The sequence below is a fragment of the Taudactylus pleione genome, unplaced genomic scaffold (assembly GCF_031769625.1).
Source record: "Taudactylus pleione unplaced genomic scaffold, aTauple2 ptg000186l, whole genome shotgun sequence".
Taxonomy (NCBI): domain Eukaryota; kingdom Metazoa; phylum Chordata; class Amphibia; order Anura; family Myobatrachidae; genus Taudactylus; species Taudactylus pleione.
In genome coordinates, this window is record NW_028284588.1 from 1216121 (window position 1) to 1243959 (window position 27839).

The 27839-nt window shown below is 45.7% G+C and overlaps 1 protein-coding gene across 1 annotated transcript in view; it reads right to left on the reverse strand.

Moving 5' to 3' along the window:
• The window catches only part of SLC6A3 (solute carrier family 6 member 3), a 192608-nt gene that overhangs the window by 103149 nt on the left and 61620 nt on the right, over positions 1–27839 (reverse strand). Inside the window, exon 7 of the mRNA XM_088476325.1 lies at positions 1522–1646. Within this exon, the coding sequence (XP_088332451.1) occupies positions 1522–1646 (125 nt within the window). The remainder of the gene's footprint in view (positions 1–1521; positions 1647–27839) is intronic.

The window sequence follows — 27839 nt, forward strand, 5'->3', positions numbered from 1 at the left end:
AACTGGTCAGCGACAGCCATGGAACTCTTCTGTATTATTTAAGTGTCATGGGTGTGTCGTGAGCCTGTAAGCCAACTTCTTTGCTCGATTGTAGTGTGTGGACGGAGATGGAATTGTTGGAGAGGAGTGTGCTCCTGGGTTGTTTCCCATCTCCTTATAGTGAAGCCAGTCAGGCACCTTTAGCAAGATGGCCGCCATGTGAGCTTTACTGTGTTGAGTGTCGCAGTGCTGCATGAACATGCACTTAGCTTCTTAAGGTTGTAAGTATCTATTAACTCTGTAACCGCTGATATTACCACTGCTGCATAGTCACGACACTGCTCTGTACAGTATGTTATCGCTGTTCCTCAATAAACCTGCAAGCCTGGTTAAGGATCACTGTGTGGCCTAAACTCCATTTTACAATTCCACTGGTGCCTTTTGTTATCCTCCTAGGTGCTCAGGACCAGATTAAGGCTTGTGGGGGCCCCAGGCAACTAAATTGTGGGGGCCCCCTTCAAGCCACACTGAGCCTACAAAGCCACCCCTTCCCCTTCCTCCTAGCCACACGATGCCTACATAGGCACACGCCTCCCTTAGTCACACGGAGCTTACCCCCCCTTCCCCTTGGCCACCCTGAGACTACCACCCTCCTACCCCCAAACCACACGGATCCTATTGCTCCGCCACTGATTACTCACCTGAGTGACGTCGTGCAGGCGTGACCTCCCAGCAGAGCTGTTCCATAGTCTTCTCATCAGGCAGCGTCACAGACGTAATGAGTCACGTGACACTGATGAGAGGGATCCGGGAGCCGCACTGCACTGTATGCAGCAACACTGACTGTGCTGCTGCATACAGTAACACCGGATCGCGGCAGTGAGCCTCAATCCGGGAACAGGTGCCACTGGACACCTGTTCCCGACAGGGTCACACCGACCCTGTGTGGGGGCCCAGAGACGACCGCCCCTGTCGCCCCCCCCCCTTAATTCAGCCCTGTAGGTGCTATACATATAGAACATATCAAAGGGAATGTCTGTTTCATGCAAGATAATTTGCACCCGGCATGGGGCTGGTGTATGTCCTGATACTAATGATGAATAGGTTTCCACATGCAGTCATGTGGATGTTTAGTATACAAAGGCAGATTTTGGCATTAGCATATTAGGAAGCAGGCTGCCACAGCCGTACAGAAAAGTGGTCACAGAGGCAACCAATTCATCACCATGCCCTTTATCTTCAGAAAGCTTTGCATACATTAAGTGGTATTTTCCCTCCAATGACTAAAATTCGAATTGTGAAAAATTGTTACTCCTAGTTTAGAATATCACAATTCATAACTCAGAAACCTGGCAATAAATACAACATGAATGAAAATGAAACAACTTCTTTGGTCAATGCGTGTGACATTATTAAACAAATTATTGTGACAAGATAATTGAAGGCTTTTTATATTGAATTGCAACAGGCCTTTAGTATTAGTACTACAGCCCAGACCTAACTGCACATTAGGAACCTATATGGATATTTGTATATACATACCATCCTTAGCTACATCACCTATAGCCACGTTGTGCTTTTGTGACATATAGCCAAGAAAGGAGAAGATGACAAATCCAGAGAAAAAGCTTGTCAGAGAATTTACTGAGGTGGTAATAATTGCATCCCTGTGAAAATAAAACAACAGGTTAAATACATATCCATTCTGAAGCATCCATACATACTGGTGTGTGTGCAGAATGATGTGTCCATAATTAGTACTGCCTATGAGAAATGATTAATCAGTGGTGTCATGTCTCACAATTACATACGCTGGCTGTTATCTAATACACCTTGTATAGCAAGCAATATTACCTGAAGTAGAGCTCAGAGCCTTTAATTATAATAGCACCTTCAGGTAAGGACTCTGGGGGGGTAATTCAATTAGCCACGATTATGTGGTCATTTTTTGTGTGTGAATTTGGCTTATGGAGTCTATGCGCACACCCTTTCTTCCTGCAATTCAAATCCAAAAGTTGTGATGTGGCATTCGCACAAAAATTCTTCCTGGTTTTTCCCACGATAAGTATAGGTGAAAATGTGGAAATCTGCCTGTACCTCATAAAGAGGCAAAGTGATATAGTATAACAGTATAAAAGTGTATTATTGGCCTTAATAAAAGTGTTTGGCTGTTATATGCATATTTCTAAATCAGTCAAATAATGATATAAAACAAGTACAGAGCCCACAGTAGTGGTAGTGCCCCTAATGCATTGCCCTCAGTAGTGGTGCATCTTATGTAGTGCACCAAGTAGTGGTAGTGCCCCTTATACAATGCCCCCATTAGTAATCCCCCAACAGTAGTGCCCCTTATGCAGTGCCCCCAGTAGTGGTAGTGCCCCTTATGCAGTGCCCACAGTGGTAGTGCCCCTTATGCAGAGCCCACAGTAGTGGTAGTGCCCCTTATACAATGCCCCCATTAGTAATCCCCCTGGAATAGTGCCCCCAACAGTAGTACCCTTTATACAGGGCCCTCAGCAGTGGTGCCCCTTATGCACTGCCCCCAGTAGTGGTAGTTCCCTTGCAGTGCCCACAGTGATAGTGCCCCTTATGCAGAGCCCACAGTAGTGGTAGTGCCCCTAATGCAGTGCCCCCACTAGTGGTAGTGCCCCTGCAGTGCCCACAGTGGCAGTGCCCCTTATGCAGAGCCCACAGTAGTGGTAGTGGCCCTTATGAAGTGCCCCCAGTTGTGGTAGTGCCCCTGCAGTGCCCACAGTGGCAGTGCCCCTTATGCAGATCCCACAGTAGTGGTGCCCCTTATGCAGAGCCCCCCTAATGCAGTGCCCCCTATGCAATGCCCCCATTAGTAATCCTATAATAGTGCCCCCAATAGTAGTGCCCCTAATAGTAATGACTCCTGTAGTAGTGCCCCCAATAGTAGTGACCCCAATAGTAATGCCCCCAATAGTAGTGCAACCTGAGTAATGCCCCCAGTAGTAGTACCCCTGAGTAATGCCCCCAGTAGTAGTTCCCCTGAATAATTCCCCCAATAGTAATGCCCTCAGTAATAGTGCCCCCTGAGTAATGCCCTCAGTAGTAGTGCCCTCTGAGTAATGCCCCCAGTAGTAGTGCCCCCTAAGTAATGCCCCCAGTAGTAGCACCCCTGAGTAATGCCCCCAATATTAAAGTCCCCTGTGTAATGCCCCCAGTAGTATTGTCCAGAGTAATGCCCCCAGTAGTAGTGCCCCTTCAGTAGTGCCCCCAGTAGTAATGCCCCCTATAGTGAAGCCGCTTAATAAAAAATAAAACAACCTAATACATACCTTAAGCCCCGCTCCCGCGTCCACTGCTGTCTGGTCCGTGTGGCTGCTCCTCTAACTATGGGAGAGACTTCAAGACGTCTCTCCCATAGTGCACTGTGGGAGCCAACGTTTCTCCCATAGTGCACTGCAGGAGCTAACGTCTCTGTCATAGTGCATTGCGGGAGTCGGAAGGCGGAGTTCAGGAGTGAGCTCCAGCCTCCAGCTGCCGCTGGTGCTGCAGGGAGGGAGCCGGGGCCCGGCAAATGGAGTCTCCCTGTGGCGCTGGGCTAAGGTGGGTCTGTGAAGGTGGAACTGGTTCTGTCTCCAAATAGAAGTGACGGAACGCAGTTCTGCCCCATTCTGGCCCACTTTAACCCCTGCCTGTTAGTAAGTATATAAAGTATTTGTGTCATTTAAAGACACTTTAAAAGAAACCTTCAAATTATGCCTTTAACACCCACCTGCAATCTTAAAAACACCTGTCCCATTCATATTGCATCCCCATATACCTGTCCCACATTATTTAACCCATTTTCCTGCATTTTGCACTTTTTCACCACAAAACTGACATGTTATTATTGGCCAAATTAAGCTAATTAAAATATTATTTTTGCCTAATTAGTCATTAATGAGAGTGTCCTAGTGGTTCTGAACCAAGTCTCGAAATTTTTACCTTGAAATAGGGAATTTCCCCAACTTTTCACCTGCTCAGGAGATGGTGAAAACTTTTCATGACTTTATGCTTTGGATAATTTGCACCCACGAAAAAAAACAAGGCTAATAGGATAGCGCAATAAGTACAAATTCGCACGATAAGCCGTTTTTCGTGAAAAAGCCTCTCACACCTAGTACCTGCCTGGCCAACCTGTGGCTCTCTGTGGCATGACTGAGCCATTCCAGGAGATGTAGAGTACCATCTTTCCCTTTAAATGTAGCTTCTTATTTGTATCACAAATGCAGCAAAACACCTCTAAGAGGGTTATATTTACTAAAGTCACTACCATTCCAAATGGTCAAGATTATGGAGAGCTCCTCGTGGCGCCTCAATGTCACCTTCGGCTGGAAGCAAGTCAATACAGACTGCCCGGTACCTGCAACTGTGGTCTTTATGCAAGGGGAGCAATGGGACAGCCCCAGGGAGCTCTCCTACATCTCGGCCATTTGGAATGGAAGGGACTGTGGCCCTGATTCAGAGCCGGACGCTCTGACAGAGCGCTCGCTGTGAATCAGGGCCGTCCCTGCTCCTTTTTGTAGCGGCCCCCTGGCCGCTCGCATAGCTGTGGATGACTACCCACAGCTATAGCGAGCGGTCAAAATGATGGTCGCGATGGTCAAGACCATCGCGACCATCGGGCTTGCGACGAGACCCTGCGGTAGGGTCTCGCTGCCGCAAGCCCAGGAGTGTTTTTGGCTCTATCAGAGCCAAAAGCACTCCCACTGACATCACTAGTGATGTCAGTGGGGCCGGCCCCAGACGGTAGGCGCTCCCATGGAAACGCCTCCGTCTGGGCAGCCACGCCTCCGGTACGCCCACCAAAGGGGGCGTGCTGTCAATCACCATCGACAGCACGCCCCTTTTGGTGCGAGACCCATAATGACGGCTTGGCAGTCGTTATTCGGTTCTCGCGCATGCGCACGACGGAGTCGTGCGCATGAGCACTTGGGCACCACCGACCCGCTTCCGAGCGCTCAGCGCTCGTGAGCGGGTCTGAATCAAGCCCTGTATTCACAGCTGTGATCCCACATTCTGCTCCAGTGTGAAAATCTGCTAATGCTGTAGCCAGCTTGAAACGTATTGAGATGCTCACCGGCAGCTTCACAGTTCGAAGTGCGTACAAATACGCAGCCACCTCTGCAGATTATTCGACAATCAGCCATCAGAATAGCCCTATGGTCACACAGAATGGCCGTCTGAACTGAGAAGTCGGAACCACTTTATCTACATGAATCGCAGACGCAGGCTACGTCATGGCCTAAAAACAACCGGGACAGCCTGTGTTTTTTGCCGCCGCTCCCTGTTAACTCCCACAAAAAGTTCCTGACTGTCAATCTCTTTGTGAACAAATCCTCTCTGCAAGCGGCATAGCAAAGATACCTTGGTGCATGCACAATGCAACCAAGATGCATGCACAGTCGATGGCGTTCACAGGCATATCGGGTGTAAACTCCCGCCTATGCACTTTACAAAATATCTCTCATCGATAGAGCAAGCGGTATATTGCCACGTATGTGCCCAGCATTAAGCGTAATCTTTGGATTTGAATCATTTTAAGCAAATCTTGCTGACGTTGATATCCCTGATGGCAAAAAAATTCACTGGCTTTCATCAGTGAAGGCTTCCTGATGTGAACTGCGTCATTTATTATGGCAGCACTTTTACTGCCACAACCCCTACTCTGATTAAAATCATTTAACCATTTAAAAAAGTGATGATAAAAATATTAACATCAACACATTTATCATCATGATAATTAGATTGTTATATAATTGAACTGGATCTCTTGCTTTTAGCAAAAATATTTTTTTTTTGCTTCATTGCTATCTTCATAACGTTATGAAAATTATGTTGTTTTAAAAACACAAATATAATTAATATTTTTTTTTAAATGCAGTTTTTGGGACAATTTTTTTTAAAGAGACTTTAAGATTAACCCCGAGATTACATAGCATATTTACTTAGTAAAGCAATGCAAACCTTCCACATGGATGGACTCCGCTTCCCTGTGCTGCTCAGGAGTAGTTACAGATGCAAAGCAGGGGTGCATCACACCAACCAAAATACAAGCTGCAAGGTACTGTAGGTGGTCTTTAGCCTATGACACTTTAATTTTATCTATGCCTTTGGCCATAGTTGCCGACCTTTTGGCCGCCTCCTCCGGGAGGAAGCAGCCAGGTCGGCACTGCAGGGGGTGGGGCTCGGTGGAGGTGGGCTAGTCTGGGGGCATTGTTGGGCAGGTCTGGGAGCATGACGGCACAATTGCATCATTGTAGCACCCAGAATTGCTTAATCTGCCACCTGTGCCACCCACTTCACTGGGGAAGTGGGTGGATGCAGCCCCCGGGAGATTTGTCCACCTTTCCAGGTGACTGGGAGTGCCACCCGATTTTTGAGAGCCTCTCGGCTTATCCGGGAGGGTAGGCAAGTATAAATCACTCAGAAGTCACTACTCATGCATTATGGGACATTGCTCATCTTGAGGGTAAAATGTGACAAACATGCACTAAAGTTGCCTAAGTTTTGCACTCTTCCATGTCCTATTTGGGCTGGCCACACCCACTCTGTTGGCTGGACATTTGTTAAAAAAAGGAAGTGATATATCACCAGACAATCAATGTTGCAGTGTTAATGATACAGCTCTGCTGCAAATGCAGTGCACTTACTATATGAATGTACTGTGCTCTAGGCAACTAATAGCCACAGAACATTTACAGATGACTAAAACAATCTAGAAAGAATGTCCAAGCAGCTGTTAACTTCTTTTATTAGATTAAGGATATATGACATTTGTTAATGGTTGCTGGTTCACTTCTTTATGTATCATATATTGTGATTTGCCTGGAGGCTGCAGGGGATCTGCAGGTTAGGTCATTTTTTTTAAAGAGTAGTAATGGCATACTTAACTACTCAAAATCTTTTCGGGAGTTCCCTAGGCTCCAGGACAGCGGTTCCCAACCACGGTCCTCAAGGCACATTAACAGTCAAGGTTTTAAGGATAGTCATACTTGAGCACAAGTGTTTTAATTAGTACTGCAGTTATTTTGATTTAACCACCTGTGCTCAGGCATGGATATCACTAAAACCTGGACTGTTAGTGTGCCTTGAGGACCGAGGTTGGGAAACACTGCTCCAGGAAGAGTAGGTGGATTCCTGCATCCACTTATGGTTACAACCTATCTAGGACTCCTCTGAACAGTCCGGAAATTAGTAGATCTGTCTGGACTCCAGAGGGATTTTAATTCCTGGCGAATCTATCACTGTCTGTGCACAGAAGAAGGACAGCCCAGACTCCAAAGTAGTATAGGAGCAGCCAGACACGCGCGATATCCAGAGACTGGAGAGTGCACTCCGGGTCTGATTCAGATTAGTATGTAATCTGATTGTTTGGGGTCTGCGCATGCTGCAAAAGATCGACATGGTCAAAGGGATGACATTGGAATGGTGTCCACAAAAATGGTTGACACGCCAGAGTTCCCTCCTAAACAACAGTATAGGCGTAGCCATATTGAACTCTGTCACCTGATGCTCTTCCTCCACTCAGAGCATTGCTCCCAGACTAGCTGATCGCGGTATACAACTGATCAAGTTAATCAATTCATCAACATCACACTCATATAAATTAAGTTTCTCAATTCATCAACATCTGTCTCAACCGATCAAGTTCTTCAACTCATCAACATCAGATGGTTATCATTTAAGTTCTTCAATTCATCAACATCGTTCCCAACCAATCAAGTTCATCAATTCATTAATATCGGACTCATATCAATTAAGTTCTTCAATTCTCTATCTCGTCACATCATTACATAAGGAAGTCCTGGCTCAAGCCACCCAAGTTCCTTCTCGTATCTCTGATCTCCCACGCCTGTTCCTACCTACACCAACCCTCAAGTGTGACATATATTAAAAACACTAGCTCCAAAGGGCAAATGTACTATAGCGGTACTTGTGAAGCCTAGTCTTGATGCACTGTGTCTTGCCTCCTGGCTGGCCCACCCACTGCGCAAGAGGGCGAGATCTCAAAAATATTCAGGCGGACCCTTAAGGTTGCCACCGTCACTGCACAGTACACATATCGGCAGGTAAAATAACAGTGTGTTTATAATTTTTTAGGAACTTTTGATTGATTTTTTCCTATGGAACTCTCCCTGGCTATGGCACCCGTACATGTGCAGTCAGCATGAGTGCGCATGCACAGCAGCCCCGGGAGCACTCCAGGCACATTGCAGGCATGTGCTTCTTTTGAAGCCCCTCTCCCTGCATGTGCTGGATAATACATCCGAGCGCTATGATCGCCTATTGCAATGCGATCATGGGTGGTAATGTCATGGCCAGAATTGCGATAATAAATAAATGGGGGCCTTGGTGTGTTAAACTGCCTCATTGATTGCACAGTCCGCGCTCTGCACTGAAGTGTACACAGCCTTGGACATGGACAGCCCATCTGCTGGCTAGCTCCAGCGGCGGCCATCTTTGAAAAGTTCTTAATGGTCTCATGGGATTTGTAGTTTACCTTTAACTGCTCAGAGTGTGAGCAGTAAAAGATAAACTACAAATCCCATTTGCCATTCTTCTTCCTTCTCTGGCCAGCCGGGTGTCTCTGGCGCTGTCTGACAGGGGACTCTGGCTGAATCCTGGGGGGCCTATGTATCTCATATCAATAATACAGATTAGAGTAGACTTACTTTATTATGTTATATATAAAGATTATTTTGTTTTGCTGCTGGTGCAAGTCTGTCTGGTGACGCAGCACAGTAGTATTTGGCAGCTGCCACCACCTCCTCTTGTTTTGGCAGCTCGCAGCTAGCACTGTGCTGTGTCTGCTGCCTGTGTGCCCGTGCAGGAGGTGGGCTGCGGATGGGCTGAGGCTTATGGGAGGTGCTGCTGTGGCTGGGCAGCAGCTCCCTCATCAGGCATTTCCTTTTTTTTTTTTAAATGTCACTAAGCTTCTGCACTTGCGCAGAAGCTGTGCAGCTGACTGATCGAAGCTAAGCTTCGATCACGACAGCGGGACGGAAGAGCGGAGGCTTGGGGGAGGGTGGGTCAAACTATTGAAGGGCGGGCTGGGAGGCTGTCGTCACTGAGCTGCTGCACTGTGCAGCTACCAGATCAGAGAGTTCCTATCATGGCAGTGGGACAGGGCTCATTCATTCAATGAAGGGTGCACTGGGCGGGCGCTGGCCGCCAAGGGGACCGGCCTAGTGAGAACTGGCCTGGTGGCCCTATCTGCTGCTGCTGGGGACCCATTCTGTGTGTGACTGAGTGCAGGGGGAGTGGCGGGCCCTGGAGGCAGCCTGGGCCCCATAGCAACCGCACCCTATTGCACCCCCGGTAGTTATGCCACTGTAAGGATGCAGGGGTATAGAAGGCAGTGTGATCATTTCCCCACTCCCCTACACAGCCTCCCTGGTCCTACTGCAGCCCAGCACACAGCAGCATGTGCTTGGCTGGGGAGACACAGGCTGCTTCCGCTAACAGGTAAGGGAAGGCAGATCTGGGCACCTGCCAGACACCTCCATCAAGCCCAGTCTCAGGTAATTATTGCATACCTGAGTTCACCAGGAGAACATTAATAGTAATTAATTAAGAGTAATATTGGTGAGACCTGTGTATAGTGTTCAGTGTGTATCAGGTGTGTGATATAAGTGTGACCTATGTATAGTGATCAGAGGTCCATAGTCAGTGATGGATGCAGTAGCACAGTCCCTGCATCTTTGTAAGCAGCGGTTGTGTTAAAATATTCAAAATCCGCAGGCTGGTTTCTCTGATCTGATGCGGCATCCGAAGATGCAGCCATCGGATCAACTGCATGACCATCGGACATTTGAGTAACCCTCAGGTTACTCTGGATATCCAGGAAAACCATGCTGCCGGGCCGGTGAAGCTGCATCCAAGGACGCAGCCACTGGCTTTGGCACATCGACAAAACAAGACCGACATGCTCCTGATTTTTTTAATGCTCCGTGATTGCCCAAAAACACCATCACCATGTCAGTCATACTCAGGGCCAGACTGGGACTAAAAATAGGCCCTGGCATTTAAAGCACACAGGCCCACCTCGCATCAGCATCTGGATCCTCCCCTTAATATTCTTGACTCATCTCAATTCTTAGTCTATGCTCTTAAATAATATAATTCATATAATTAATGTTAGAACAACATACAACTGTACCTCATAATCTGTATTAAAATGCACACAACCGAGCTTATCCTGCTGGGGATTTATACATGTGCCATAATCAGACATTGGTATTTGGTTGGTTCTGTTAGGTAAAGCTGGCACTTCATTGGTGTAGGTCACACACAAAGAAAAGGGAAGGTATTTTCCTAATAAACAAGGTCTGGCTTAGCAGCTGTAGAGGATTAAATTGTGTTCCCTGTAGGGCAGGGGTACTGAATACAGAGGAGGACACATCTGTGCACATTTTGGTGTCATGTGTAGTGTTCAATAAAGGAGTTTGTTAGGGCATTAGTGATCACAGAGGAAGGCACACCGGTAAAAAGGAGTGCCTCTGTGCATTCGGCAGCATGGCCCCCGCTGATGATATCGATGTAGGCCCGACGGGAGATGTTGCTGACGATGCACGGGTGCACGCATCATCAGCGACATAGCGGGTACACACTGCCCGATGTGGACTATATGTAACATCGGGTTTATGTACATGTCTGAATTAGGCCCATAGGTATCAGGTGTGTGATATGTCAGTGACCTTTGTGTAGTGATCAGTGGGTGATATTAGTGTGACCTATGTAGAGTGATATGCGTGTATCAGGTGTGTGATATATGATATACAGTAGGTGTATATGTATATAGTGATCAATGTGCGTCAAGTGTCTGATATAGGTGTTAACTGTGTATAGGGATCAGTGTTTATCAGGCGTGTGATGTCACTGTGACCTGTGTATAGGGATCAATGTTTATCTGGCGTGTGATGTCAGTGTGACCTGTGTATAGGGATCAGTGTTTATCAGGCATGTGATGTCATTGTGACCTGTGTATAGGAATCAGTGTTTTTCAGGCGTGTGTTGTCAGTGTGACCTGTGTATAGGGATCAGTGTTTATCAGGCATGTGATGTCATTGTGACCCGTGTATAGGAATCAGTGTTTTTCAGGCGTGTGATGTCAGTGTGACCTGTGTATAGGGATCAGTGTTTATCAGGCGTGTGATGTCAGTGTGACCTGTGCATAGGGTCAATGTTTTTCAGGCGTGTGATGTCAGTGTGACCTGTATATAGGGATCAGTGTCAGTCGTAAATAGGGTAAGAAAATTGAGTGGTATCACTGGATCGGTGGAGAGGGCCCCAAATCATTTTCCGGACTTCACATGTGCAAACCTTTAAACCCATGCGCATTATCTACAAACAAAGTATCCAAAGCAATGGCAGGACCTTAATTAAGCATACCGTTCAGCCTCTGACCCCTTTTGTCAGGCACCTGCTGGTTATTACCAGACTTTCCAGCCCTCACTTCCTTTACCTCATTGTTCGGTCACTGCCCCAACTGTGTGCATCCCGCCCCCTTCTGCCCCAGCTCCTCTTTCTTCACCCCTCCTGCTCTGCCCATGGATCCTATGCCACCCCCTCCTGCTGCAGTTCCCCCTTCCACCTTTGGCTGTTCCTGTGGGTATGCTTGCTGTTGAATTGCCTGCTTCAAGTTCCAGAGAAACAGAGCCTGCTCCGTCGTGGGTCGCTCAAAAGGTTCCAGAGGCGGCGCAATCAGAGACATCATAGACTCCGCACAATACGGGACAGACAACTGCTTCCCAAGAACTTTTGGACCGTCTATACGGGGCCTTCTCTTCCATTGGGCTTATTGGGCAGTTGCCCAAGGGCCCGAAGCTTGTAGGGACCCACCAACCCACCCCCCTGCAGCCACGGCCAGTTGGTAAATTTGTGATATTTTAATAAGCTGGCCGCCGGTGCACTGTATTCTGATCTAACCTCCCCCACCCCATCCCCCCCGTGACAAGTGCTCACCTCAGTCCCAGTTTCACTTCATCCGCCGGCTTCAGACCAGTCAGACAGAGTCTCTCTGCATGTGTAGGAGGTCTGATGGGCATGCAGGAGGGTTTAATTTTATTGACCATTTTCATTTTTTTCCCATTAACGGGTGGGTAGGAGCCCCAGTGCATTGCTTTGCCCAGGGCCCACACTGCTGTTAAGGCAACCCTGCGTCTATATCTGGATCCGATGAGCATGTTGTTCCCCCACAGCACAACATCCCATATCTGATTATTCTAGCAATTCAACCACTTATGCGTTTAACAACGCTCAGTATAACAGAGGTATGACCTGTAGATATTAGCAAGCCTACTGTAAATGCTCTGTGGCGGCAGTCATCTGACCAAAGACTGCAGTTGTTCCAGTAGTTCGGCAGTGGCCTGTAGCGAGCAATGGGGAGCTGCTAAGGGTCCCTCCCTTATTAATTGTTCAATTTTTCAAGGTTGGTTTTATCCTGTAAAGGTGGAGGCGGTCTTTTTATTAAAAGGTTTTATGGAGGTTTTTCATCTGGCTTTATCCCGTGAGGTCATGGTTATTGCAAAGCAAAATTTAAAGTTGGTGCAGAATTTTTGTAATATCGTCAGGGGTAAAAGTTGCAGCGGATGTTGGACTTGTATGCATGTGCGGTCCATTTACTTTTCCTCTGCTTTAGGGTTTATGTGTTTCTGTTTTAGGGATAGTGCTGAAGAAAGACCTGGGTAAGTTCAGATTGATAGAGTGTCTGTCTTACCCGGAAAGCGGATCTGTGAATGACACGCTAGATCCTTTGGATAATCGTGCCGTTTACCAGTCATTCGAGCAGGCTTTGAGTGTAGTTTAAGGGTGTGGATAAGAGACATTGGGCCTGATTCAGACCCAATCGCGAGCGGCTGTCCGCTCGCAAGTGGGTCGATGGTCTGCACTGAGCATGCGCACGGCGGAGGGAGCTCCGTCGTGCGCATGCGCGAGACGCGACGAGCGAAGGACTTTCCTTTGTTCGTTGTGTCTGATCAAAGGGGGCGTGCTGTCGATGTTGATTGACAGCATGCCCCCTTTGGTGGGCGTGTCCCGGGGGCGTGCCTCCCAGACGGGGGCGTTCCCAAGGGAATGCCTACCGTCAGAAGCTGGCCCACTGACATCACTAGTGATGTCAGTTGGAGTGATTTTGGCTCTGATAGAGCCAAAATCACTCCAGGGCTTGTGGTCGAAAACCCCGACCACAGGCTTCTGGTCGCACTGGCGATGGTCGCGATGGTCAAGACCATCGCGACCATCATCCTGCACGCTCGTATAGGCTGTGGGTGGTGACCCACAGCTATATGAGCGTCCAGGAGGACGCTCCATTTTTATGGAGGATGGCCCTCATTCAGAGCGAGCGCTCTGCTCAGAGCGTCCGGCTCTGAATGAGGACCTCTGTTGGCTAAAGTGGATATTGAGTCTGCTTTTAGGCTGCTGCCAGATTATTTCAAGTACATGGGTTTTTTAGGTTGAAGGTCGTTATTTTGTTGATAAGTGTCTCCCTATCTCCTGTGGTTTCTTTGAGTGTTTTAGGTCCTGATTGACTACAGATTGCAATACTGCGTATGCACTAGGGGTGTGTACCGGCCACTTTTCGTGTTTTGTGTTTTGGTTTTGGATCTGGATCTTTCTTCGTGTTTTGGATCTGGATTGGTTTTGCCAAAACCACCCTTCCGTGTTTTGGGTTCTGGGTTTTGTGTTTTGGATCTGTATTTTTTTGAAAAAAAGCATAAAAACAGCTAAAATCACAGAATTTGTAGGTTTTTCTGCTCCTATGCTATTATTAATCTCAATAACCTTAATTTCCACTCATTTCCAGTCTATTCTGAACACCTCACACCTCACAATAGTGTTTTTATGTCCAAAAGGTTTCACCGAGGTAGCTGGATGACTATGCTAAGCGACACGAGTGGGCGGCACAAAAACGTGACCCATCTAGGCGTGATACTGCAGTGGCAGACAGGATGGCAGTTTGAAAAACTAGGCCCCAAACTGTACATAATGCAAAGAAAAAAAAGAGGTGCAAGATGGAATTGTCCTTGGGCCCTCCCACCCACCCTTATGTTGTATAAACAGGACAATCACACTTTAACAAACCAATCATTTCAGCGCCAGGGTCTGCCACACAACTGTGGCTTAAATTATTGGTTCATTTGGGCCCCCACAAAACAAGCTGGCAATTAATCTGTCCCTGCACAAACTGGCTCTACGGAGGCAAGATGTCATCCTCATCCTCCTCATCCACCGATTCCTCACCCTCTTCAGTGTGTACATCCTCATCCTCACAAAGTATTAACTCGTCCCCACTTGAATCCACCACCACAGGTCCCTCTGTACGTTCTGGAGGCTGGTCTCCCTGGAAGAGCTGATAATTCATTTTGATGAACATCATCTTCTCCACATTCTGTGGAAGCAACCTCCTACGCCTTTCGCTGACAAGGTTCCCGGCTGCACTAAACACTCTTTCGGAGTACACACTGGAGGGGGAGCAACTCAGGTAAAATAGAGCCAGTTTGTACAGGGGCCTCCAAATTGCCTCTTTTTCCTGCCAGTACAGGTATGGACTGTCTGACATGCCTACTTGGATGCTGTCACCGATGTAATCCTCCACCATTCTGTCAATGGTGACAGTATCATATGCAGTGACAGTAGACATGTCAGAAATTGTTGCCAGGTCCTTCAGTCCGGACCAGATGTCCAAACTTGGTCCTGCCTGCCCTGCATCACCGCCAGCGGGTTGCTTAGGATACCTAAGTTTTTTCCTGGCAGCCCCAGTTGCGTGAGAAAATGAAGAAGGAGCTGTTGACGTGTCACGTTCCGCTTCAGCTGACAGCGTGTTCACCAGCAGGTCTTTGCACCTCTGCAGGCTTGTGTCGGCCGGAAAGAGAGACACCACATAGGCTTTAAACCTAGGATCGAGCACGGTGGCCAAAATTTAGTGGTCTGATTTCAACAGATTGACCACCCTGGAATCCTGGCAAAGCGAATGAAGGGCTTCATCCACAAGTCCCACATGCCGAGCGGAATCACTCCGTCTTAGCTCCTCCTTCACTTTCTCCAGCTGCTTCTGCAAAAGCCTGATGAGGGGAATGACCTGACTCAAGCTGGCAGTGTCTGAACTGACTTCACGTGTGGCAAGTTCGAAGGGCTGGAGAACCTTGCACAACACGGAAATCATTCTCCACTGCGCTTGAGTCAGGTGCATACCCCCTCCTTTGCCTATGTCATAGGTGGATGTATAGGCTTGAATGGCCTTTTGCTGCTCCTCCATCCTCTGAAGCATATAGAGGGTTGAGTTCCACCGCGTCACAACCTCTTGCTTCAGGTGATGGCGGGGCAGGTTCAAGAGTATTTGCTGGCGCTCCAGTCTTCTGCACGCAGTCGCTGAATGGCGAAAGTGGCCAGAAATTTTTTGGGCCACCCAAAGCGTATCCTGCACGCTCCTGTCGCTTTTCAGAAAATTCTGCACCACCAAGTTTATTGTGTGAGCAAAACATGGGACGTGCTGGAATTTGCCCAGATGTAATGCCCGCACAATATTGGTGGCGTTGTCAGATATCACAAATCCCCAGGAGAGTCTAAGTGGGGTAAGCCACTGGGCGATGATTTCCCTCAGTTTCTCTAAGAGGTTGTCGGCGGTGTGCCTCTTACTGAAACCGGTGATACACAGCGTAGCCTGCCTTGGAACGAGCTGGCGTTTCTGAGATGCTGCGACGGGTGACGCTGCTGCTGTTGCTGCGTAAGGTGATACATCTACCCAGTGGGCTGTCACAGTCATATAGTCCTTAGTCTGCCCTGTTCCACTTGTCCACATGTCCGTGGTTAAGTGGACATTGGGTACAACGGCATTTTTCAGGACACTGAGGACACTTTTTCTGACGTTTCTGTACAGTCTCGGTATCGCCTGCCTAGTGAAGTGGAATCTAGACGGGATTTGGAACCGGGGACACACTACCTCCATCAATTGTCTAAATCCCACTGCACTAATGGCGGATACCGGACGCACGTCTAACACCAACATAGCAGTCAAGGCCTCAGTTATACGTTTTGCTTCAGGATGACTGCTGTCGTACTTCATCCTCCTCGCTAAGGACTGTTGGAGGGTCAATTGTTTAGTAAAAGTAGTGGTGTTCCTACTTTCTCTCTGTGATGATGAACGACTCCCAGCAGCAGCAACAGCAGCAGCGGCAGCAGGAGGCGTAGCAATGCAGGATCCTCCGGAGGAATCCCCGATAAGAGAGTCAGTCATGCCAGTGACATGGCCTGCAGGACTACTTCCGATCCTGACTAAGGAGGAAATTGACGAGGAGGGAGTTGACGGTGTGGTTTGCAGGCGCTTGGATACAACAGGACAACGGGATTTAGGTGTCCCTGGACTGCTTACGGTCTTAGCCAAAGTTTCTGAACTTGACAGTAACTTATTATGAACGCGCTGCAGGTGCCGTATAAGGGAGGATGTTCCTAGGTTGTTAACGCCCCTACCCCTACTTATTCCACCTTTACATAAGGTACATATGGCAAGACAGTTGTTGTCCGGATTTGGATAGAAATATTGCCAGACCAAAGAGGTGGAATGTTTGGTCTTCTGCCCAGGCATGACCGTGATGGGCTTTTTCATCCCACGGACAACAACTGTCTCCCCCGGAGCCTGATTTAAACAAACCACATCACCATCAGAATCCTCCTCGCCAACTTCCTCCTCAGCGCCAGCTACACCAGTATCCTCATCCTGTTGTACTTCAACAGTGACATCTTCAATTTGCATATCAGCAAGTGGACTGTGGGTGCTCCTTTCAGCACTTGCAGGGGGCGTGCAAATGGTGGAAAGAGCCACCTCTTCCAGTCCAGTGCTGGGAAGGTCAGGCATCGCAACCACCACCACACTTGGACTCTCCTTGGGGATTTGTGATATCTTCTTAGAAAGCACAGTTCTTCGCTGTGCTTTTGCCAGCTTAACTCTTTTGATTTTTTTAGTGGGAGGAGGGCTTCCATCGTCATGTGAAGCTGAACCACTAGTCATGAACATACTAGGGATCGACCTTAGCCGTTCCTTGCCACTCCGTGTCGTAAATGGCATATTGGCAAGTTTACATTTCTCTTCAGCTGATTTAAATGTTTTTTTCAAGGTCATTTTCCTGAACTTTGTCATTTGGGATTGTATGTGCCCTCTATTATGACATTGGGCATCGGCCTTGGCAGACGACGTTGATGGCATGTTATCGTCTATGTCATGACTAGTGGCAGCAGCTTCAGCACTAGGAGGAAGTGGTTCTTGATCTTTCTCTATTTTATTTTTATCGGAGAAAGTTTGGTCCTCCATTTATGTTATATCGATTTGATATATACGTGCGGCTAAACACAGAAAATATTTTTTTATTTTTGCTGGAGAGTAGTGCACTTTGTTGGTTACACCAGCCTTTAAGAAATGAGCCAGCCGGCTCTTTACTTATGGGACACAGGCGCACGCTTGGTGCTGCTCCTTTGTTGATGCACGTGCGGCTACTGCGCACACAATTCACAAACACATGAAATAATTTTTTTTTTGGTTTGGAGTGTACTTTGGGGGTTACAGCACCCTTTAACGATCAAGCCAGCCGGCCCTTTACTTATGACACAGGCGCACGCTTGGCACTACTTTGTTGATGCACGTGCGGCTACTGTGCACACAATTCACAAACACAGAAAATAATTTTTTTTTTGGTTTGGACTGGAGTGTACTTTGGGGGTTACAGCACCCTTTAACGGTCAAGCCAGCCGGCCCTTTACTTATGACACAGGCACACGCTTGGCACTACTTTGTTGATGCACGTGCGGCTACTGCGCACACAATTCACAAACACACAAAAAATATAATTTTTTTAGCACTTGGGGGGAGCACCCCTGATGGACAGAGCACCCCCTGGACAACACTACAGCACCCCTTTAGGACTGGGACACTGCACAGGACTTTGGAGTGGACACAGCCCCTATGGAGAACTGACTGCACAACACAGTCCAGCCAGCCCCTATGGTACAGCCCCTACTAACATCAGCAGCACAGCACAACACAGCCAGCCCCTATGGACTTTGAAGTAGTGGACAACAGCAGCACAGCGCAGCACAGCACAGCACAGCACAACACTACTCTGCACTACAGTACACTACACAGCCCAGCCAGCCCTAACTCCCACCCTCCCTCTTCACTGTCCACAGCCGAGTGAGAAAATGGCGCCGACGCGGGTACCTTATATAGGTTCCAAAACCCGCGAGACTTGGAAGGCGGGATGATGACGTTTTGCCTCGATTTCAGTTCCGAGTCAGGCGGGAAAAGTCGAGCCTGACTCGGATCTGCCTCGGATCGGGGGGGCTCGGGGGGGTTTGGATTTCAGAAATCCGAACCCGCTCACCCCTAGTATGCACGCAGTTCGACTTCGATAGCAATCCAAACCACTGCGATCGCAATGCAAACTCAGCACCACATAAGGATGCCCACTTATCCATACGCACATCCGTAATAAGCAGAATAACTAAACCATCAGTACAATCGAGTACCATCGGACCCATACGCACACTTGCACAAGCTCTGACCTTACTCAGAAATTGCTAACAGCCACGCACACTATGAGACCTCACACTGCGTATGGCTTTACAGTGGCTAATTTAGGCATGCCCCTGAAATGGCGTGTGAACGCAGTGGCGCTCCTGCATTTCCCCATCCACCTCTCCTTCACCACCCACAAACTGCAGTTTCTGTCAATCATTCTGTGATGGGTCTGCGTAGTCCCGATTGCAATGGCTAATTCACTCACACGCACACTGCTATGCATACCGAGAATGCATCGGCCAATTGCATGCATATTAGCAACAGTGATCCAAGCTGAATCAGGCCCTTAGTTCCTTTTTACATAGGTGCGTTAAAGCAGGTACACGGCAGTCCAGTATTGCCCATTACTTAGATGATTTCTTGCTCATGGGTCCGGCCGATATCGATTGTTATAACGGTATTAAACCTCTGGTACTATCCTTCCTATACCTTCTAAAACCTGCCTATACCTTCTAAAATTTACGCTATTTGCGTACGCAGTCATGCAGTAAAATAAAAGCCTTCAGACCTTGAAAATGTGTTTCCAAAGCACAAAGTATATTAATCAACATAAAAACAGTAGGTTACATGCTGTGATCTAAAGACAATTTAGCGCAAAGAAATTATACAGCCCCAAGGTACAGTTATACATAAGCACCCGCACTGGGACCAGTTACCGGCATCCATAAGAAACCTCCATCAACAGTATCAGCATGAAGACTCCAGATTGGAGTCTGTAAGCACATTTATACCCTTACAGGGATAAGCAATACAATAGAAAAGTTTGGCATGGTCTCATTGGTTCCCAGTGCGGGTGCATCTGTTACAGGATATTTAACAGGTTGATTCAAATGGACACAGGTCAGCCTCCGACAGCCTATTGTCTCCTCTATTCCCCCTGCATGCAACTGCTAACATTACAAAGTACATTTTGATGTTTTAACTCTCTACAGTCCATAAGTTGAGATTGCATGTTGCGATCTTCTCACCGATGACACAGGAAAGCTGTTGAGACAGAGTAGATCAGTACGCTACCAAACATGGTTGGCTTATCATGTGCTAAACCTTATATATCAAATAATCTTTATTTCACAACATTAATAATCACTTTGAATATTACACTTTAATATTAGGGAACCTTTCATGTAATTTGTGTATGTGTAAGTGTAAGAGAATATTGCATAAAGTTGGTAATATGCGTGGTGCGTTTATTTGTAGAGTGAAACAGCGCAAGTGTGCGTAATGTGCAGTGTTTATGCATGTGAGTCTAATTATGATGGATTTATATATATATATATATATACACACACACATATATATATATATATATATATATCATCCCTTACTAACATTTTTAAACTGCAATGCAATGTGTTATTAGTATTGAGTTTCACACCCAAACAGGGTGGAGACCCCCAGCTGTTTGCTGGTGCCAAACTGTCTGCCAGTGAAACTAAAGGTTTTCTTCTGCCTATTTACAAATTCAATTGTGCAGATCATTGTCTGGGTTATATTTCAATTGCCATAGTTATACCTGTCTACATGTGAGGTTTCTTAATTTACATGCAAAAACACCCACAGTTCCTGGTGTATTGTTTTTTCTAATTTCTTTTCTCAGGAAGCTGTTTTTCTAGTTACTAACTGATACTGTGTTTGTTTTGGTATTTTTCTGTGCAAGGTTGTCCCCAGAATGGGCTTGTCATGGCTTCTAAAAGGATTACCAAAAACATTGCCATCTGTACTTAGCTCGTGAGTTGTAACTTAAAATGGTGCTGGGAGATCAGTCGCAAAATGGCGTCTTGCAGATTCCGATTGTAAACAGATTCTGCCTCAGCCAATCATCCGGCATCAACAGTCCACCCTTTGATAGCCAACAACGTGCTATCATACTCTGTTCTGAATCTGTTTAGTCATGCATGAGAATATACCGTTTAATGTTATATATGGTATGACACGGTTTGGTCATTTGAACCATTTAGACAATGCATCTCCAGGAGAGTAAAACAACCCTTATACGCCATCTGCGGATCCTCAAGGGACCATTGGCAGGATGTGGGAACTCATCTCACCTATAAAGGAAGTTTGGAAAAGGGGGGGATTGGGACTGCATTATCTAAGATGACTTAAAATAACATAAATGATATATTTATGTACAACCACACAAATTCAGGTTACATTGTCATACAGTACACTCTAAATCAGGATTGTAATGCAGTTCTTCCTTTACCTCAGTATTCATATTGTCACTACTGACCACCATCATAATTTAGTTCTTGCGGTTTACCTTACTTTTACATTTTCCACACTTCAACACAGTAGGAACACACTTGACACATATGCCAATTACTATGATGACAACCAGTATAAGGGTCAGGAGTTTACCTATGCTTGCGATCATTTCCTGGACCCATTCTCCTAGACCTGAGAACCATTTCACTGGGTTCAACCATGAAACCCATTCCTCTACCTTCTCCTCTACTTCAGCCACTGAAGCATTATGGCTCTTCCAAAATTCCCATTTTAGCTGCAGAATTTCATCCATCTTCCGGTCTATCACCTCCTTGGGGTCTCTAGTATCATTCGTAACATAAGTGCAACACTTCACTCCAAATTGGGTGGCCAAAGTTATGCAGTACACCCCAGTGACAGCTGTTAAATAATTCAACACCAACCTGTGCTGCACAAGTTCTTTCTTATAAGCTTGCAACTCTTTACCTGTATATCTGAACGTGTCATCATACATCTCGGTGATATTGTCCATTAATTTGGCAAGATCTTGGATATATCTAAAATTTAGTGTACCCCGAGCGATCATGGTGGGATCCAATGCTACTAAAACTTGAAAGCCAGTTGTCTTACTAATTAGCTGAGTGGCTTTATGCACATCACCAGGTATCATATTTCTTTGGTCTCTGTGTTCATACTGTGTGTGAAGATATGGTGATGGTGTGTTTTTATGAATACCAAGCATTTCACCATGTGTAAGGGTCATAATTTCTGGAAGTATTCTTCCCAAATAACATAACAATTACAGTACTAAGATTGGTCAGACACTCCCCTGATTTGGCATAGTACTCCTCCTCTCGACTCCACTTCATTGATATCACTATCAGCTCCCTTCTCCGTCCTCTGTCCTCCATCACAGAAACTGGCTATCCCCAAACAGATCATCACGACAGAAACTCTGGAAGAAAGAACTAGGATGACCACAGCAGACCACTCCATTGCTGGAAGCACTGATCTACACATTTCTTTAGCTCAGGTATCTCACCGCACCTTTTAACCCTCCCAGAACAGGCTCGCAATCGACAGGTTCACATTATCTGCCTCGACTCCGCCCAGTATCTCCACCGGTTGGTTGACCTTTCTACAGTGAGTGGAATGGACCCAGGTATCTCTCTCGGCCACCTTCAGCAACACCTGATACAGACCTTCCCACTGATCTACCGGACAACCTGAGCGTAAGAAATTTAGCATCATAACAAATTCTCCAGGTTTGACATCATGACAGTTTGCTTCTGGCATATCAGGTGACAACAATTTCAGTTTCTGCTGCTGCTGTTTTAACTGCTTACTCATTGATATAAGATACTTTACAGTTACCTCGTTGTTACCTTTTGAATCTTCCTGGTGACTTATAATCAAATGAGGTTGTCTACCAAACAGTATTTCAAAGGGGGACAGATTTAGAGGGGGCCTGGGGGTGGTCCTGGTGCTACTATTACTCATCAACTTACACATTCTTCTGGATGACCACACCTGTAAAATGAGTATCCCTATACTCTAGGGATACCGTATCTGCATACAACCTCCTGTACAATTAAACCCTGTTATTAATAGCTACAGCTCTAGGTAGTGTCTCAGCGCCTGGGTTTGGACAGTTTCCCAAGTACTTGACCTTAACCTGGCATGGCTGCAATTTTTCCTTAGCAACCTTGTGTCCTGAGTGTGAGAGATGAAGCACAACAGTTTAGTATCATTTAAACATGGTATAAATGAAACAGGGCATAACAATAAATTGTCCACATATTGTATCAGAGTACAGATTCATTGGCAGGTTGAAAAGATTGTAAACAGTCGTATAAGGTGAGGGAGAGGATAGTATGGGAATTGTGGTTGTGTGTGATAAGTGGGGTAGGGCTGTGTTTGCAGTGGTGTAGGATTAGTGAGGATGTGTAACTGTTCAGGTGCAGGTGCAGGTGTGAATGCAGGTGTGTCTGCTGGCTGTGATGTTACCGTAATTCCTTCTAGAGCTTGAATACTGACAGCCATTAGTTTCTCGCTCTGGATCTCTCTCTTCTTAGAGATGTTCTTATCATGTTCAATTGCAGATTCTATGAGGGCATCTATTGTGACTCCCCTCCAGCCAGGCTGTGAGGTCTGAACCCAGGTCTTTAGGTTCTCTTTAAGACCATCCATGAGTATAGTGACAATCATTCCCCTGTGGTGAGTGCTATCTTTAATATCTTCTAACCCAGTGTACTGGGTGATAGCCTGCAGAGCCTGGTCACAATAATCTTCTGCAGATTCACTCTCCTTTTGTTTTATGGTGAAAATTTTGTTCCAGTTAACTACTACTGGAAAATATACCCCCAATTGAGTTACAATGCGGGAAAAATTTCCTTGATTAATTTCATCTGTTAAGGGAACATCTCCATCCAATACACAATCCGTGATAAATTTTGTCACATCGGTATTGCGTGGCAGACAGGCCCTTAACATCACTCGACAATCTTCGTTGGTTGGCTCATGAGAACTACCCAAATTTCTCAAAAATCTTTGAAATTTGCTAATTCCTTTTTGGGATCGGGGAAATCATTCATTATGGAATTTAGCTCCGCTCTTGTCCAAGGACAATGCATTACTACTTCCCTTGTGGGCACTATTCCGTTCGCATCTGCATTCCCATTCGGAACAGTTATTGTCTGGATGGGATGCAGACTGGTCGCACTGCTACTTTTGACCTTATTACCTGGATGGGGGTTTAGTCTGTTACTGCAATGTATAGGGTTAACAACTTCCTCTACGGGTGCAGTGGATGTTAACATTTCCTGTACTATCACTGATGGAGATGGCGGCACCACTTGTGATTGTTGTGGTGGAGCATCTAACATGTGTACAGCATGGGAAATGGCAGACATAACAACAGGCTCATCATCCACATCATAAACATTTTCCTTATGGTTACTTAAGAGAGGGTACAAATTACTTGTTACATTTTTATGGGTTTTTTCAATAACTGTACTTGCACCCCCATCCACATAAGGTGGCAGTGGTGCACGTGAACCACTGGCAATATCTTCCACAATGCTACATTGCTGCACGTGCGCACTATTTCGCAGCTCGCACGCATTGCAATTTAGCGCTGTGGGTGTACTTTTCTGGTAATGCGTTCACAATGCTAGTTTGCGTCGCTTGCACATTTTTAAACCATGCAGCCGCTTCATGCTGCCACAATTTTAAACATTTGTTATATTTTACATCCTTATCAAAACTACAAATTCTGGGAAACGGTCTAACACTCTTCATCGCTATCTTAAACCATACATCACAATACCTTATTGCATAAGCACCGTACTTAGCATGCATAATACGACGGGCCGATCCATGCGGCGCTTCCATTAGCAGCACATCATTGTCTAACATCTCTTTTGTTTGCGTGGCTCCCATCTTGGGACAACTCCAACATTTTTCAATAAAGATTTAAACTGGTGAAAGACAGTCAAGATACTTTCACTAACCTGCGGACGCCTTGGAAAAAGGGTGTATCCACGAACCCTATGGAAGACCTCTAGATGCCTCCACTCACCTATGGAAGAAAGGCTGCTTCCACGCAGCAATCCCTTTTTGACTACGTTTCAGCCGCTAGGGGGCAGCAAAGTACCCTTTGTTTTCCAGTTGATTTCGTCCACCCTCTCACCAGTTCACAATCACAGTTTAGCCCAAACTATTTGGTTCAATTATAGTGCTCAAATAAGCCTAACATATTATCACACACTGATTACTGAATACTATAATAACACTGGGAGCCGAACCCTAACAAAAATAACAACCCATACACCTGCCTTGTGCAAAGTAAATGGTAAGCTGCTACCGAGTCACTAGGCCAACTCCTGCACCTAGCCCTTAAGGATCATACAATACCCTTAACATTTAGGTCCCATGTTACACCCTAAACAAATACTCACAGTTACACACTTTTTTCCTGCGCAGAAAAATACACGTTAACCCAGTTATTGACAACAATCCATAAAGTAATCTCAACGGCTTTGTTTTAAAACATGTGGCAGCAAGAATACCGGAAATATGTATACGCTATTGTGTGACTAGTCGCATACACAATAATGCGACTACTACACAACCGTATGACTCTTACCCTTAACTGTGTGCGCAAAAATGCGTCTCTGCTGCATACGCAAAAATGCGACCCAGCTGTGTACGCAATACTGCGGCACCCCTTTCAGCATGCAATTCTATCAACAAAGGAAAACAAACTTTTTCCCTTCTTTTCCCTGGATTCTAGTCAGCGTACCTTAACTCACACGATAACGGATAGCGATCTCTCAGCATCAAGTGGTTGCAGGTAAACTGCGTGTGGCCACTCCACCCTTTGGTGAGAGATCGATAACCGTATGTTTATCGTATGAATTGGTAAGTGACCTCACTCTGAACCCCCATCTGTTGTAACGGTATGAAACCTCTGGTACAATCCTTCCTATACCTTCTAAAACCTGCCTATACCTTCTAAAATTGATGCTATTTGCATACGCAGTCATACAGTAAAATAAAAGCCTTCAGACCTTGAAAATGTGTTTCCAAAGCACAAAGTATATTATTCAACATAAAAACAGTAGGTTACATGCTGTGATCTAAAGACAATTTAGCGCAAAGAAATTATACAGACCCAAGGTACAGTTATACATACGCACGAGCACTGGGACCAGTTACCGGCATTCATAAGAAATTTCCATCAACAGCATCAGCATGAAGACTCCAGATTGAAGTCTGTAAGCACATTTATACCCTTACAGGGATAAGCAATACAATAGAAAAGTTTAGCATGGTCTCATTGGTTCCCAGTGTGGGTGCATCTGATACAGGATATTTAACAGGTTGATTCAAATGGACACAGGTCAGCCTCCGACAGCCTATTGTCTCCTCTATTCCCCCTGCATGCAACTGCTAACATTACAAAGTACATTTTGGTGTTTTAACTCTCTACAGTCCATAAGTTGAGAATGCATGTTGCGATCTTCTCACCGATGACACCGGAAAGCTACTGAGACAGAGTAGATCAGTACGCTACCAAACATGGTTGGCTTATCATGTACTCAACCTTAGATATAAAATAATCTTTATTTCACAACATTAATGATCACTTGAGTAAACCTTGATTATTACACTTTAATATTAGGAAACCTTTCATGTAATTTGTGTATGTGTAAGTGTAAGAGAATAAAGTTGCTAATATGTGTGGTGCATTTATTTGTAGAGTGAAACAGCGCAACTGTGCGTAATGTGCAGTGTTTATGCATGTGAGTCTAATTATGATGGATTTATATATATATATATATATATATATATACACACATATATATATATATATATATCATCCCTACTAACATTTTTAAACTGCAATGCAATGTGTTATTAGTATTGAGTTTCACACCCAAACAGGGTGGAGACCCCCAGCTGTTTGCTGGTGCCAAACTGTCTGCCAGTGAAACTAAAGGTTTTCTTCTGCCTATTTACAAATTCAATTGTGCAGATCATTGTCTGGGTTATATTTCAATTGCCATAGCTATACCTGCCTACATGTGAGATTTCTTAATTTACATGCAAAAACACCCACAGTTCCTGGTGTATTGTTTTTTCTAATTACTTTTCTCAGGAAGCTGTTTTTCTAGTTACTAACTGATACTGTGTTTGTTTTGGTATTTTTCTATGCAAGGTTGTCCCCAGAATGGGCTTGTCATGGCTTCTAAAAGGATTACCAAAAACATTGCCATCTGTACTTAGCTCGTGAGTTGTAACTTAAAATGGTGCTGGGAGATCAGTCGCAATATGGAGTCTTGCAGATTTCGATTGTAAACAGATTCTGCCTCAGCCAATCATCCGGCTTCGACACGATGTTTGTAGAAAATTATTATTTTTCATTTATGGGAGTACCCATTGCTGGGGATAAGCCGGTAGGGAACACAACATGGCTGATTTATTTTGAAATTGAGATTGACACCTCTCTAGGGTTTTGCCATTTGCCTTCGGACAAAATTAGCAGATTGAGGGAGTTGCTTGACTCTTTTATTGCAGTGAAGGTTAGTCTCAAGCAATTGCAGTCTTTGTAGGGGTTGCTACATTTATTTGTCATCACTTAGAAGGGTCACTTCGAGGGTTAAAAAATAACATAATCTGATTTGAGTCTCTTCCTACTTGAAGGAAGATGTGCACATTTTGATGGAATTTCTGAGGGATTTTTATGGGGTTCGTATTTGGCTGCCACTCCACGGTAGTCAACTTCAAGCCCCAGTTTACCGATGCTTTGGATTCATTAGATTTCAGAAAATTTTTTTGGGCTGGCACTTTATATCATTTTAAGTGGGATAGGGTCTTGGCGCTTGTGCCTTCTGCTTGTGCACTTGGTTTACCCTGTCCTACCTATGCATGGCAGATCATGAAGCCAGTATCAAGGGGCCTGCTATAAAGACTTTGGCTCTGGGCACCCTATTCAGCAACTTGTTCTGATTGGCAGGGTTTCCTCATGTCAAACAAATGGGGAGGTAATATATTTTATGACTGCATGCTAGAATTTGTTTGAGGATGGCACAAGCTAGGGAGTTCACAGGGGGCAATGTCTGCAGCTTTATCTGGCATTCCTTATTTTCATGTTTGCATGGTTTGGCTGACCCAACCAAATCATTCATACTCTTCAATGCATTAAAGGGGACATGAGGCAGGTCCAAGTGATTTCTGCAGGCCATTTGATCTGAGTCTTTTTAAGAAATTGATCATCGTGGTCTCAGGATTTGCATCAGATGAAGTCTAGGCTTCTCTTTTTAGTTTGGCTTTTTCCCAGGCGTTTTTGGGGGCCTTCAGGAAAAGTGAGCTAGTGGTGTTAAATAAAAGTTCACTGAATTCAGGTTTGCTGTTCTGTAATGTTATTCTTAAAAAGCATTTAGTTTTATGTAAAATCCACAAATCTAAGACAGATCAGTTGGCAAGGGGCAAGTGGAGTTGGGGGAGTGATTTGACAACATTTTTCTCCAGCTGGGGGGAATCAATGACTGTTCCATGCCGACCTGTC